The 13,842-nt window shown below is 34.2% G+C and overlaps 1 protein-coding gene across 2 annotated transcripts; it reads right to left on the reverse strand.

Annotated features, from left to right (window-relative positions):
* Positions 1-1,621: 1,621 nt before the first annotated feature.
* LOC144434791 (synaptogyrin-2-like) lies at positions 1,622-12,774 on the reverse strand. Of its 2 annotated transcripts, none has more exons than XM_078123290.1 (4): positions 12,668-12,774; positions 6,180-6,399; positions 4,142-4,284; positions 1,622-1,881 (listed from the first exon to the last, which is right to left on the reverse strand). In XM_078123290.1, exons 1-4 carry the CDS (start codon positions 12,767-12,769, stop codon positions 1,648-1,650), a joined length of 699 nt encoding a protein of 232 aa, XP_077979416.1. In that variant the 5' UTR covers positions 12,770-12,774; the 3' UTR covers positions 1,622-1,647. The 2 variants fall into 2 exon arrangements, with proteins under 2 accessions (XP_077979416.1, XP_077979417.1); XM_078123291.1 differs by lacking the exon at positions 4,142-4,284 and adding an exon at positions 4,753-4,886.
* Positions 12,775-13,842: the final 1,068 nt, after the last annotated feature.

Raw genomic sequence — 13,842 nt, forward strand, 5'->3', positions numbered from 1 at the left:
TTCTACACGATCTAATCAAATCAAAACTAGGAACTGTCTATATAAAAATGAACAGATTATTGCCTTTGTTAAACTAAGAATAACAGAACCAACATATACATTCATTACTCTAGACTTACAAAATTGTGTTGATGCTAGTGAATAAATCACACCCTGTGATAGATAAAGCCACACCAATTCACTCCCATGAAAACAAATAAATGCAATGCATATTTTCAAAACTCTTGTTAAATTTCCTTCTGACACTCATATCACATTTATCTCATTTGACTACTTGACAGAAATTTTGAAGAAAAAAAATTTGAATTATTCTCATTTGAATACTAACAGAAAATTTGCATATTAGCACTCCTGTTGACAGGTGCGAAATTGTCAATATTCAGGTTTATCATTCTGATATGATATTGGTATCACTGATATGAAAGTGTAGCCATAGAGATGAAACGTTGGTATGAGTAACAGAAAGCAATCTACTGAATCTCAGTTGCCGTACATACAATGACCCTGGTCAGATCTCATTGAATTCAGTCCAAGCAACTGTTTATTAACAAATCAGAGAGCTAACTTTAACATCTTTCTTGTTTCAAATCACTGATTGGCTATTTAAGGGTCTTCGTGAACCAATCAACATCTTGCTGATAACTGATTGGCTATTTGAAGGTTTTCATGACCCAATCAAAAGACTGCATTGTATGTGGCCCAACAAGAGTCTTCCTATTGGTTGGCAAGCCAAAGATGAATCTTTTTTAAACAACCAATCAACAATCAAACGTTATCTATGCATGTTGTTTTGTTTTTCTAACATGCAAGTTTTGAATTCACTAATCTAAACTATTGAGACTTCCTTGATTTCAAATCATTGCATATTGATCTCAGCGCAAAGTGTCAAAGTAAACAGAAATAATTAAGCGAAATATAAAGCTGTAAAACTGTGAATTAAATGAACTGTACATCCCTAAACCTAATCCACAGCTGTTAACCCTGTACACTGCTATCAATATGCAACAGCAAAAATTAAATTATTACATGTTTTGCACAAATTTAAATAAAAAATACAAATCTACAGCTATGGATGAATTAATTTTTTTTCCATTTATTCCTGACAATAATTGTCTCTGTAATTCACTGAAGACTTTATCTTTACTCATGAAGTCTGTTTTATTCTAAGGTGGCGTGTTTTAGATGGTCCCATGTTATTTTCGACCCTTCAATCCACAAATAATTTGAATTGAGGTCATTTATACAAAACTTACAATGAGAAAGACAAAGTGAATTTCTTGTTCGTTTTTTTTTTATCTACCAGTCAAGACAAATCAAGAATTGCACATTCGTTGTTGCAAATATAGAGTCTATGAACCAACACCGGCTAAACGAAATAAACAAGCAAACCAATGTGTTGATACACAGTTATATTCTATGTACAGAGAAAGCATGGACATCCTAAAATGTGCAATTCATGGTTTGGCTTCTCAATCAGTTACACAGTCAGTCAGTATATTCGTTAACGTATCTGAGACTATGATTACAATCACAGTACATAGATTGTTGTAACTTAAATACACCTCTCTTGTTGAACTCAGTAAGTTGGAGGCTATTGTTGTTGTTGTTGTTGTTGTTGTTGTTGTTGTTGTTGTTGTTGTTGTTGACTCAGTAAGTTGGAGGTTTGTATTCACCCTCACCACTGCTAGGCTCTTGACCAACACTACCACCAACACCACCACCGAATGGTGGTTCTTGGTATGATTCTTGTGAGACATCACCAGGATATGAGGTGTATGGGCTGCTGGCTGCTGCAGCATCTGGTTCATAACCGCCACCTTGTGAAAATGCTTCAGCTGATCCTTGGCGGTATCTCATCACAGCCATAGCTGTTAAGGCAGCCTGTGGGTTTGTATAAAAGATTGAAATTACGACATGAATATATGAAGATAGTTCAATGTACACATAATATTTTAAATACTTTACAAGGTTTTACATTCTATGTCGTAAGCCAATCATCTTGTTCTGTTGAGTACAATCAACCAATCAAACTTGTATGGCCATAACTTGCTTGCGGTAGCTTTTGTTGTAATGATAACACTCAACAGAACATAACAGAACAGAACAGAACAGGTTGGAATATGTAAGGTAACTACATGACATTTCATTTCATATACTGTACAACAGGACAGTATGGAATCCATGCTAACTATAGGACATTTCATTTCCTATACTGTAGAACAGGACAGTATGGAATCCATGCTAACTACAGGTCATTTCATTTCCTACATTGTACAACAGGACAGTATGGAATACATGCTAACTACAGGTCATTTCATTTCCTATATTGTACAACAGGACAGTATGGAATACATGCTAACTACAGGACATTTCATTTCCTATATTGTACAACAGGACAGTATGGAATACATGCTAACTACAGGACATTTCATTTCCTATATTGTACAACAGGACAGTATGGAATACATGCTAACTACAGGTCATTTCATTTCCTATATTGTACAACAGGACAGTATGGAATACATGCTAACTACAGGACATTTCATTTCCTATATTGTACAACAGGACAGTATGGAATACATGCTAACTACAGGACATTTCATTTCCTATATTGTACAACAGGACAGTATGGAATACATGCTAACTACAGGTCATTTCATTTCCTATATTGTACAACAGGACAGTATGGAATACATGCTAACTACAGGACATTTCATTTCCTATATTGTACAACAGGACAGTATGGAATCTATGCTAACTACAGGACATTTCATTTCCTATACTGTGAAACAGGACAGTATGGAATCCATGCTAACTACAGGACATTTCATTTCCTATATTGTACAACAGGACAGTATGGAATCCATGCTAACTACAGGACATTTCATTTCCTATATTGTACAACAGGACAGTATGGAATCTATGCTAACTACAGGACATTTCATTTCCTATACTGTGAAACAGGACAGTATGGAATACATGCTAATTACAGGACATTTCATTTCCTATACTGTGAAACAGGACAGTATGGAATACATGCTAATTACAGGACATTTCATTTCCTACACTGTGAAACAGGACAGTATGGAAACCATGCTAATTACAGGACATTTCATTTCCTACACTGTGAAACAGGACAGTATGGAAACCATGCTAATTACAGGACATTTCATTTTTGCACTGTCAACCAGGACAGTATGGAATTCATGCAAACAACTTACAGGACATTTCATTTCCTATACTGTAGAACAGGACAGTATGGAATACATGCTTACTACAGGACATTTCATTTCCTATACTGTAGAACAGGAAAGTATGGAATCCATGCTAACTACAGGACATTTCATTTCCTATACTGTAGAACAGGAAAGTATGGAATCCATGCTAACTACAGGACATTTCATTTCCTATACTGTAGAACAGGACAGTATGGAATCCATGCTAACTACAGGACATTTCATTTCCTATACTGTAGAACAGGACAGTATGGAATCCATGTTTACTACAGGACATTTCATTTCTTATACTGTAGAACAGGAAAGCCTGGAATACATGCTAACTATGGGACATTTCATTTCCTATACTGTAGAACAGGACAGTATGGAATCCATGCTAACTACAGGGCATTTCATTTCCTATACTGTAGAACAGGACAGTATGGAATCCATGTTTACTACAGGACATTTCATTTCTTATACTGTAGAACAGGAAAGCCTGGAATACATGCTAACTATGGGACATTTCATTTCCTATACTGTAGAACAGGACAGTATGGAATCCATGCTAACTGCACAGCATGGATCTATATGGAGTGCATGAATACAGTTTCTCAAATTCTAAAAAATACTAACTGGTAACAATTCACCTATCAATACTGACTGACAAAATTAAACACTTGCAAAATTTAAGACTTAAATATGAACAAAAGTTCTTCCTGCTATTTTGATGCCACCTAACAACAACATTGGGGTTTTAACAGCATTTGACAAGTAATAAAGTGTTTACGGTAAAGTGATTTCTGTGAAACCAGCCCACCATCACTGCGGTGTTTGTGTATACCTCCTACAATTCTACCTGTCATTTTAATAACACAATTGCTGTCTCTATGTGCATGTTAATAATCAACCAAACAACATATTACCCAAGACAGAATAGAAAAAAAAGAAAACGCAATGGCTGCTTGGAGATTGTCTATAACTCCCCTTGGTAGTTCAGATGTGTTAGTGTTTGTCCATCTGTTAGTCAGGTAACAGAAACAGACAAACCACATGAACGTCCAGAAGCCTACATGGAGAAAATAGAAATCACAGTTAAATAAAAGTGAGAAATTGTCATCGCGCCAACAAACACACTATCACAAGATATGGTTTGCAGTGAGCAATTTATGAATTACATATCATGTGTACATGAAATGTAGCTATGGATGTTGAACTAACATGAGATTTTTTTTTATTTTGAATTTTATTTCATATTGCATGATTTTTGTGCAAGTACAGTTTAATATGTATCATACAATGCTGTGTAAAGTGATGCCTGAAATGAGCCAAGGGGGACATCACTGTCATGTGACTGATCTTACAGATGCACAAAACAGAATTCCCCATGACTATCAACTTTCACTTCCATTTTACAAATGACACAAACAGGATGTAACATATATATGAATATACAACAACATTATGTAGGTGCAAACCATTTTGTAGTAGGTGGGTCATGTTGGCAACTGTGATGTGTGTACAGAATGATATTTACCCATGAAATGATGGAAAAAAAGCTGAAAGCTATGGCTGCCTGGACCTCGTCTGCCCCGTGGTGTTTTGGATTTGTCTTTCTCCATGCATCAGCCAAATAACAGAAGCACACAAACCACAAAAATGTCCAAAATGCTGGTAGGAATGAACCGGATGGAATAATGTTAACAGTACTATGATTCTTACGTTTTGCACAATTTTTTCATTACTTCAATTATGAATACGAGTGTTTTTGGTTTTCGTTGTACATGTTATGCTTGCCTATCTTCACAGAAGAATGGTGCAAAAGAAATGAACATGCATTTGTGAAAGACACATATTATGTCAATTGTTTGCATAACGTGCAACATACCTAGTTGTAATAGGCACATCGATTGCTCGAATCAAAGTACATTTTAGCAAATGCTGTTAAATTTACAAAAATTTGATATACGGTATACTATTACTTGTTACACATCATGATTGAGTTATTAAAGCCAGCTGTAACTTTCAAAGTGAATGATCATTGGAATTTGGTCTGTGTTTTGAGTGATTTGTACAATTACGTAGTGATAGTCAATGAACAGGTGTACATGAACGCTGGCAGTTGAAATTGAACACAAACACAGTGTATACATGTCTGACATGTATACACATTATCAATATGATTTGATGTCAGTTGTAGCATTTATTGAACAATGTGCTATGAATGTAAACATGGGAAATACAGAACCTCGTCTCACAAACAGCACCCATTCTAATACAAATTGAATGGTTGTATGTATGTATGTGTGTGTGTGTGTGTGTGTGTGTGTGTGTGTGTGTATGTGTGTATGCATGTGCATATGTACATGTATGTGTGTACAATGTATGTATGTATGTATGTATGTATGTATGTATGTATGTATGTATGGATAATGCATGTATGTATGTATGTATGTATGTATGTACAAATGTATGTATGTATGTATGTATGTATGTATGTATGTACCACATGTTTGTGTGTATATGTGTGTATGTATATATGCATGTGTGTATGTATGTATGTGTGTATGGATGTATGTATGTATGTATGTATGTATGTATGTATGTATGTATGTATGTATGTATGTATGTATGTATGTATGTATGTATGTATGTATGTACCGCATGTTTGTGTGTATATGTGTGTATGTATATATGCATGTGTGTATGTATGTATGTGTGTATGTATGTATGTATGTATGTATGTATGTATGTATGTATATATATATGTGTGTGTGTGTGTGTGTGTGTGTGTGTGTGTGTGTGTGTGTGTGTGTAAAAGTCTATGCATAACAGTATAAATAATCAAATTATTCTTTGATGTCACACAGTCCTAATCTATACTCTGTGATGTGTGTTTCACTCTATATTTTTTTGCTTCAGAAGACAGTGCATATTTTCAGAAAGATAAATACAACAACCTACCTGAAAAGCCCATATCTGCCACGACAATATATTTTCTATATTCTACACTACTTATTTGAGGCATCAGATAGTCAGTGACAAGGAATGCCATACAGGCAAGAAATGCTATAACACCAATAGCGACACCAAAGTTACATGCGTTCTGGTCTCCATTGTACTGACACTGTCCATCAAACTGGCCTTCAGCTGCTATACAAGCAAATACAATAATTGCAAATACCTGCAACAGAAAGCAAGATAGCAAGTAGTCAATTTTAAACTTCAAAACAGACAAGTGGCATAGTTTCCAATACACTGTAACATAACTTTGGTAGGGAACCCTGGTAAAATGACAGGTAGATTTTACATGCTTACGTACAGCCCTTAACAAAAACACTGTCACCTTACAAAACCCAATTTGTCTGTTGAACCAATAATTCACACCACATCCCAACTATCTTTTTTTTGTTTACTGTAATAGGTTAGTTTTGTTCAGTTTTTGTGAGAGCAGACATATCTGTATAATAATTTATAGTACAGAATGTTTCACATTGCCAACTTACGACATGTTCACGCATGTGGCTAAAACAATACATTTTAGGCTAACATAATGTCATTATGATATCTGTCCTTCCGGCTAGCTCATTACCAGATTTACAATCTGGCTCAAATAAAAAAAAAAAAAAAAAAAAAAAAAAAAAACCACACATTTACTTTTATGAAAATCACAACTTTTACTACCACATACTGAAGCAATTCCACTCAGATGGAACACTGCAAAATTATGAATTCACAGTAATTTTCCTGAATAAATCAAATGAAATTTAAAAATAAATTTCCATATATAGCAACTCTTGGAACATGTATTGTGCAGTATATTTGAAGTGTTTCTGTTGAGGTGTCATGTATGTAAATATATCTTTGATAATCTCATTTCTTGAGACTTTTATATAACCATGTCCCCCAACACATGTAATGGGTATGCAATAACAAGATATTCAGGAAATACAGGGAGTTATCAGTTTATAAACTGTCACTTTCTCCATTATCTGACTACCGTAATACACTGACTAGCACGTTTCACGAAGTAGTTCTAAAAATAAGTACTTTGAATTCAGCAAAGGCTAAACACATAACTGACTGGTGATAAAATGAAGTGATTGCATGATGTAGCTTCAATGGTTCCATATTGAATTATTGTCTACAAAGTAAGACTTCTTTTAAGAGTACTCAGCTGTAAAATCTTGACAATCACTTTAAAGTAAAAGACTTGTGGTGATGAGTCTTGGCTATCAATTACTTGTACGATGTATAATGTACTTTCCCTTTCTCTGAGGTGATACTTCTAAACCCTAGTTGGGCCCACTCTTCCTTGTACATGTTTCAAGTTCAACCAGCATCAATATTTTTTTTTACATTTAAAACAGTTTCGTTAAATCAAGAATCTATCTCTAACTTAAGGAGTACACTCTTAGAATAATTACAATCTAAATGTACTTGAAACCAAAAGTGAGATGGTGGAAGATTGTATCTCCTTTTCCTGTTTTTTTAGTCTTGTTCCAATATGACCATGTTACGATTTACACTATGTTATCTTCACACTGTCACATTATGTCTAGTCAAAGTTGAACATTTTACCGTTAATCTGGCTAAACCCATGCTGGGCGAAGGGTAAACGGCACATGTCAGTAGTAATCCATTACAAATTGACAGGCAGTTGTAATTGGTTTACTTCCTTAGAACAGACAATTGCTCATTAACATTCAATTAGTACAGCTGTACTAAACTAAAATCACGTGGAGATGCGATAACATCATCACGTTTATATGAACGCTGTCAGGGGTAGCACAGATTTTTGTGCTAAAGTAAGGACTTTGACTAGACGTAATGTGTGAAGATAATGTAGTGTATTAAAATCGTAACATGGTCGTATTGGAACTAGACTACTGTATTTCACACACAGCAACCAACCCAGAGTTTTGTGAGTTAGACACAGAAATAAGAATTTTGTAAGTTTGAAGACATGCACATAAAAACAATAATTAACAGTTTCCTTATGTGATAAGTTTTATTCATTTTTATTATTGTCTGGTAAGAATTATGTAACTTGTATGTCATGCACAGTCTCTATAACTTGGTATGGTACATTGTAGTTTTAAGATTGCAGAGAAAACACAAAAACATTTCCTTGCAGATTTCTCTCTAGAACATTCTCACAAGAATTCACAGATCAGTAATACTTTCTATATCTACAATATTGAGACCAGGAAAGGAGAAGCTTTGGTTTGGTTACTGTTACAGTTTTGATATCATTTGTGCATAAATTAAGGATTTTGGACAATGATTTTTTTTTTAAATTAAGAGGGACACTCAGAAATCACAAGAGGTATTAGTACCCTTATTATTTAATTCAGGGAGAACATTGCCCTGAGATGAGTTTTCTGACAGCAATGTAGAAATGTTCCAAACATTTTCATTAAATTAATTTTTCAAATGAAAAATCTGTCATTTTTATTAACACTAAAACTTTTTTCTCTGCAATTCATATTCTAAGCAGATGCCACTATTAATTAGAATTCTTTAGTTTAGCTTATTTTTTTCAAGTTCATGTTTAATTATATTTGTTACTATATGAAAATATAACCCAGTACAATGATATCATTTCTGTACTGACTACAGACTAATGAAATGGAATGAATTTATCAGGAAGTTACATTTTTTTTTGTAGTCTTAGATGAAATGTCTAGAGATATCTTTCTGAAAAAAGATCAATGAATATATGATTGATTGATTAATTGACTGATGGCTGGATTCATTGATTGAAGAATTACTGATTACTAATTACTAAGTACTAATTACTAATTACTAAGCCATATATGTCTGATAGTGCAATGAATTACCACATTCAGTTGGCAGATTAATTAACAAGACCAGCCATCAAGTGAGACAACATTGACTTTGATTTTGGAAAAATTAAATTAGTCTTAAATATACAGAAACGATTTGCATGTATAATTAATCAGATGGTTGCATGGCAATGCATTTGTAGTATATATTTACTGACAAACACACACTCTTTTGTATGAATATTGTGTATGACATACCTCCATATACATTATGTTGCTGGAAGTAATTTGGATAAATACGCACATGATTCAACAATATTCAATACAGATGGTTGGCAAATGAATAAATGCTTTGGTGTTCATATAATAAACGGCATGATTAGATTAGCTACCTGATTGCACTTTTGTTGAAGCTTGAATTTATGACATGTATAAGTAAAATGAACTTTATATGTGAAGTTCAATATGTATAAATACATATAAAGGAATTTATACGTCACCTGTCTCCAATCTCGCATTCTGATTGGTCGAGAGCCCTGCAGATACACAGGCGTATTTTTCACCAACAGCCGTATTTTTGCTTGTTGTATCACGTGATCACTACACGTCCCCTTGTAAACAAATCTAGCAGACAACTAGAGATCGAGCTATAACCAGCATTTCCAATGCCAAATTTGTTGTCAATCGAACAAAATATCACCGTTTTATACATTGTAACAAGTCTTTGAACTGTACTTTTCATGTCACAGGGAAATAGTCAAAAATTCCACACACAACCGTGAAAGTCCAGTGACGGCGAACGCACGGTCGTCACGCGATCGTAAACATGAATTCCTAAATTTATGAAGGATATGAAAATCACCACCACAAAGGGTGTAATTTTTGCTTAACTAGAACAACAAAGCACATCACGAACATTTATGTACATTTAATGGAATACAGTACGCAAAACAAAGACGCACTCATTTTTCAGCTGATGGTTATTAAGTTTGAATAAATCGCTGAGTGATATGCAAATAGTAAACATTACGTCATACTACTGAGCAAACGCGCACTCTGATTGGATGATAAAGTTAAGGCTGACATGTAAACAACCGCATTGCAGTTATCAGAGAGGTGCATGATACTACGCTCGACAGTATAACGCGGAAGTGATTTTATTTTAACATGAAACAGCATTTTTAGACATTCAAAAATGGATTCATAGTCGCAGGTGACGTATAAGTATGTTATTTGCCAAATACTGTTCCACATCTTGCTGCTCGAGGTAATTTTTCTGGTATAACGGCTCGCCTCCGGCTCTCCGTTATACCAGAAAAAATACCTCTCGCAGCAAGATATGGAACGGTATTTGGCAAATAACATATACGTATTACATTGTATGTATGTATGTATGTATGTATGTATGTATGTATGTATGTATGTATGTATGTATGTATGTATGTGTGTGTGTGTGTGTGTGTGTGTGTGTATGTATGTATGTATGTATGTATGTATGTAATAGTATGTATGTATGTATGTATGTATGTATGTCATCTTGTACTGAAATGATGTCAAACAATATTTGACGGATTAGAAACAGGTCAGTGATTACTAATAGACAGTTTTCAGTGCTACGTTTCCTTCATAAATGAGCAATATTTCCTAGACTGTGTATCTAATGTACGTTGCCTGTTTTCTCTTTGTTTCCAGAAATGTGTATGCTAACAAAAAGTACTTTACTTAGTTGGATTGCTACCTTAATGCATGTGTAGTGTTTTTTTAAGAACACTAAGTAGGTAAAAATCTACCCTATTTAAGTAACTTGTCAAGGCTGCTAATCACAAATTATGATTTGACGTACAGGGAAGTGTGTAAATTTAACTTGATTTCCTTCTGATTAACAAGTCCACAGTAAAACAACTACGTTGTGTCATCAAATTTGATCAATTCATTTTTGATATGTAAATGTGACATGATTATTCGATACAATGAATAATTGGAAAATACCCAGTTTCAAGATTAAAAAATACAAATTTCCCTCAAAATGTGAATCCTTGCAAAAAAAAAAAAAAAAAAAAAACCTGTACATGTGATAACTTTCAAGAAATTCATTTTGAGCAAAGAAGTTAAATAATAATGTAAAATTTATTTTTGATATAAAATTCCTTCAACTACGCAAATTTATTGAGATGAGCCTCAATAATATGGACAACATAAACTTGAACATAGATAGCTTTAGAAGTACAATCATACTGATTGGTATAAAATCAAGTGATTGGGGAACAAAATTGGTATGTAATGCAGCATTTCAAGGGGAAACCTGTAATTATTAATTAACATGTTTTCCAAAACAGTTCTGCAAATATAATCAGCGTCATTGATATTATACCATAAAATCTTTCAATTTGTAAAAAGAATTCCATGCACAATCTAAACAGCAGGCACCAAACAATAAAACAAACATAACATGATGGCGCATCAAACAGCCCAGCTGCTGCATTCTCTCTTAACCAAACACTACCATTTATCTGCCTTAGTTTTATCATTGATCTAAAAACCATCCGGATCTATGTACCATTTTAACTGAAATTACCACACCTACATCATGTTTGAGACTGATCCATACATTTCATTTTAACAAGTATCAATTTTTTTACCAGAAATTACTCTCAAATCAAAATTAAAATTAACACAAGTCTGACAGATATCACAGAGGATCTGTTAATATGTAACAATCGCATATTTGTAACTGAAACAAATTATTACTATTAGTGGGGGTTTTTTTCACTGAGATATGAGAAGTTATTTTACTTGAAGAGAAATACCTGTCAAGCCCCCTACAGGTCAACTAAATCAATAGTTTGCCTTGGCAATCTAATAGACTGTACAATAAATGTAATTCACTACAACATAACTGGGTAAGTGTTAGTGCATTGATATTGATAAGGAGCCTGCAAGTGCACTGTTGAACTGAAGTATACCGTTAACGATTTTATCCATTTATTATCTGGCTTACAATCAACATTTTGTTGAACTATGTGAAAACTGCAAGGATTATAACAACAGATATGTGCTTCAAAACTTACTCAGGTGTTAAGAGTAAGTTTGTGATACAATAGGCTCATTGTACGTGTCCTGCTTTGGTGTACAAGTTATAACTATACGACGATGCAGGTTGACTTTCCCAAGCCCCAGTGAATCGAGCAAATACTTTTACACTGTAATTTTAAAACATACAACACAGCGATCTCGCATTTCAATTTCTTTCATTTAGTTACAAAAAATTTCGACATAATTTCACAATGTAAAATGTTATCGAAACATAATTTCATACATTCTAACCCCCTGATTTTCATGACTACATTATCATGTCACCTGTTATACTTTTAGACACAAACAAAATTAGTCTGATGAATATATATGTTGTGGTGGTGGGAATCTGTAAGCAACAAAATATATTCGGCGAGGTGCTAAGTCTAATGAATTAAGTTTCAATTATGTAGTATGTGAGGATTCCTGAATGGTCGAAAAACTCCACGTTAACGTGAACTGCAAATGATTGTCTAGTAACATTGTACACTGTGAATATGGTATCGAATATGAATAATTATCAATAATTTCTTTGAAAATCGCGGAATATTGTTGCATTTTCGCAACTAGATGTAAAATTATGTCACTTACCCAACTCACTATCCTTAAGATTACTTGAGGTTTTTTGATAAATGCTACTGGGTCAAATTGACCGCCTGCCTTTTCTGCTCCGTACACTCCACCTCCGTCCATTTTGGATTTACTGGGAATTGTGGGTAATTATTGACAATCATGTGACGACTTCGATGACATCATCGTCACACGCACGCTTCGGGTGTGTTGCATGATTCGTCGACATCATCATGAACATGTAATAAATAACTGATAAAAGTTAGCACTCAACATATATTATATTATATTATATTTATGTGTGGAATCTAGGTCGGGATTCAAAAATCGGACTTGGACCCCCTTAAATCATAATGTCACGCAAGAAACACCTGAGTGTCGGTTCACAACCATGACGTTGAGTCTTGCTTGAGTCATGTATTTCTCGTGACCCTTCAGTATCAGAGACGGGGGGAGGAGGTAGACTAAGGTCTGAGTGTCAGCAAACGATGAACATTATGAATGGTAATGTTGCTGCCGGGGTGTTACTGTATATTCCCCGTAAACGACGACTACAGCTACTCCAGAAAGCGAGTGAAAAAAAAAAATTGCGACAGACAAACGTTTTATTTTGATATTGTGGAAACAATCTTGAGTTCCGATTTACACCGCTACGTTTACATTGTAACATCTTCAATGTGTGAAGGTAAATGTTGTGTAAAGTCGGAACACACATACGTTGGTCAGGAATGGGGATTTTGAACTTTTGTTTTCCTCTCAAGGCCGCTCTCATTGGCCAGGAGTACAGTAACCGAGGAGGCTTATGATGATATCACAAATCAATTTTGATTTTTTTTTAAAGAAAAGAAAGAAAGAAAAAAATTGTTTCGTATCAATTTGCAAATCAATTTCCAAGTGTTAAATTCATTTTCATTTTTCGCTTGCATTTCCATTTCATTGAATCAAATTCATTTTCACTTGCATTTGCAGTTTGATTTCCAATTTAAATTCATTTTCATTTGCCTTTGCAAATCGATCCAATTCATTTTCACTTGCAGTTAATTGTATTTGCAAATCGATTTTCATTTTAAATTCATTTTCATTTTCACTTGCTTTTGCAAATCGATTTCCAAACGTGTATGCCTCCAAAAAACCTTCTACGTTTCTTTATTATTTTTTTAATGTGCTCACCACGGTGAGAGGCGGACACCTCCTCC

This window comes from Glandiceps talaboti, chromosome 5 (genome assembly GCF_964340395.1).
Source record: "Glandiceps talaboti chromosome 5, keGlaTala1.1, whole genome shotgun sequence".
Taxonomy (NCBI): domain Eukaryota; kingdom Metazoa; phylum Hemichordata; class Enteropneusta; family Spengelidae; genus Glandiceps; species Glandiceps talaboti.

Coding starts and splice junctions, on each gene's coding strand:
- LOC144434791 (XM_078123290.1), bottom strand. CDS start 12,769: ATGGACGGAGGTGGAGTGTACGGAGCAGAAAAGGCAGGCGGTCAATTT. Junction 6,400..12,667: donor TCTTAAGGATAGTGAGTTGG/GTAAGTGACATA, acceptor TTTCTGTTGCAG/GTATTTGCAATTATTGTATT. Junction 4,285..6,179: donor GGCAGATATGGGCTTTTCAG/GTAGGTTGTTGT, acceptor TTCTCCATGTAG/GCTTCTGGACGTTCATGTGG.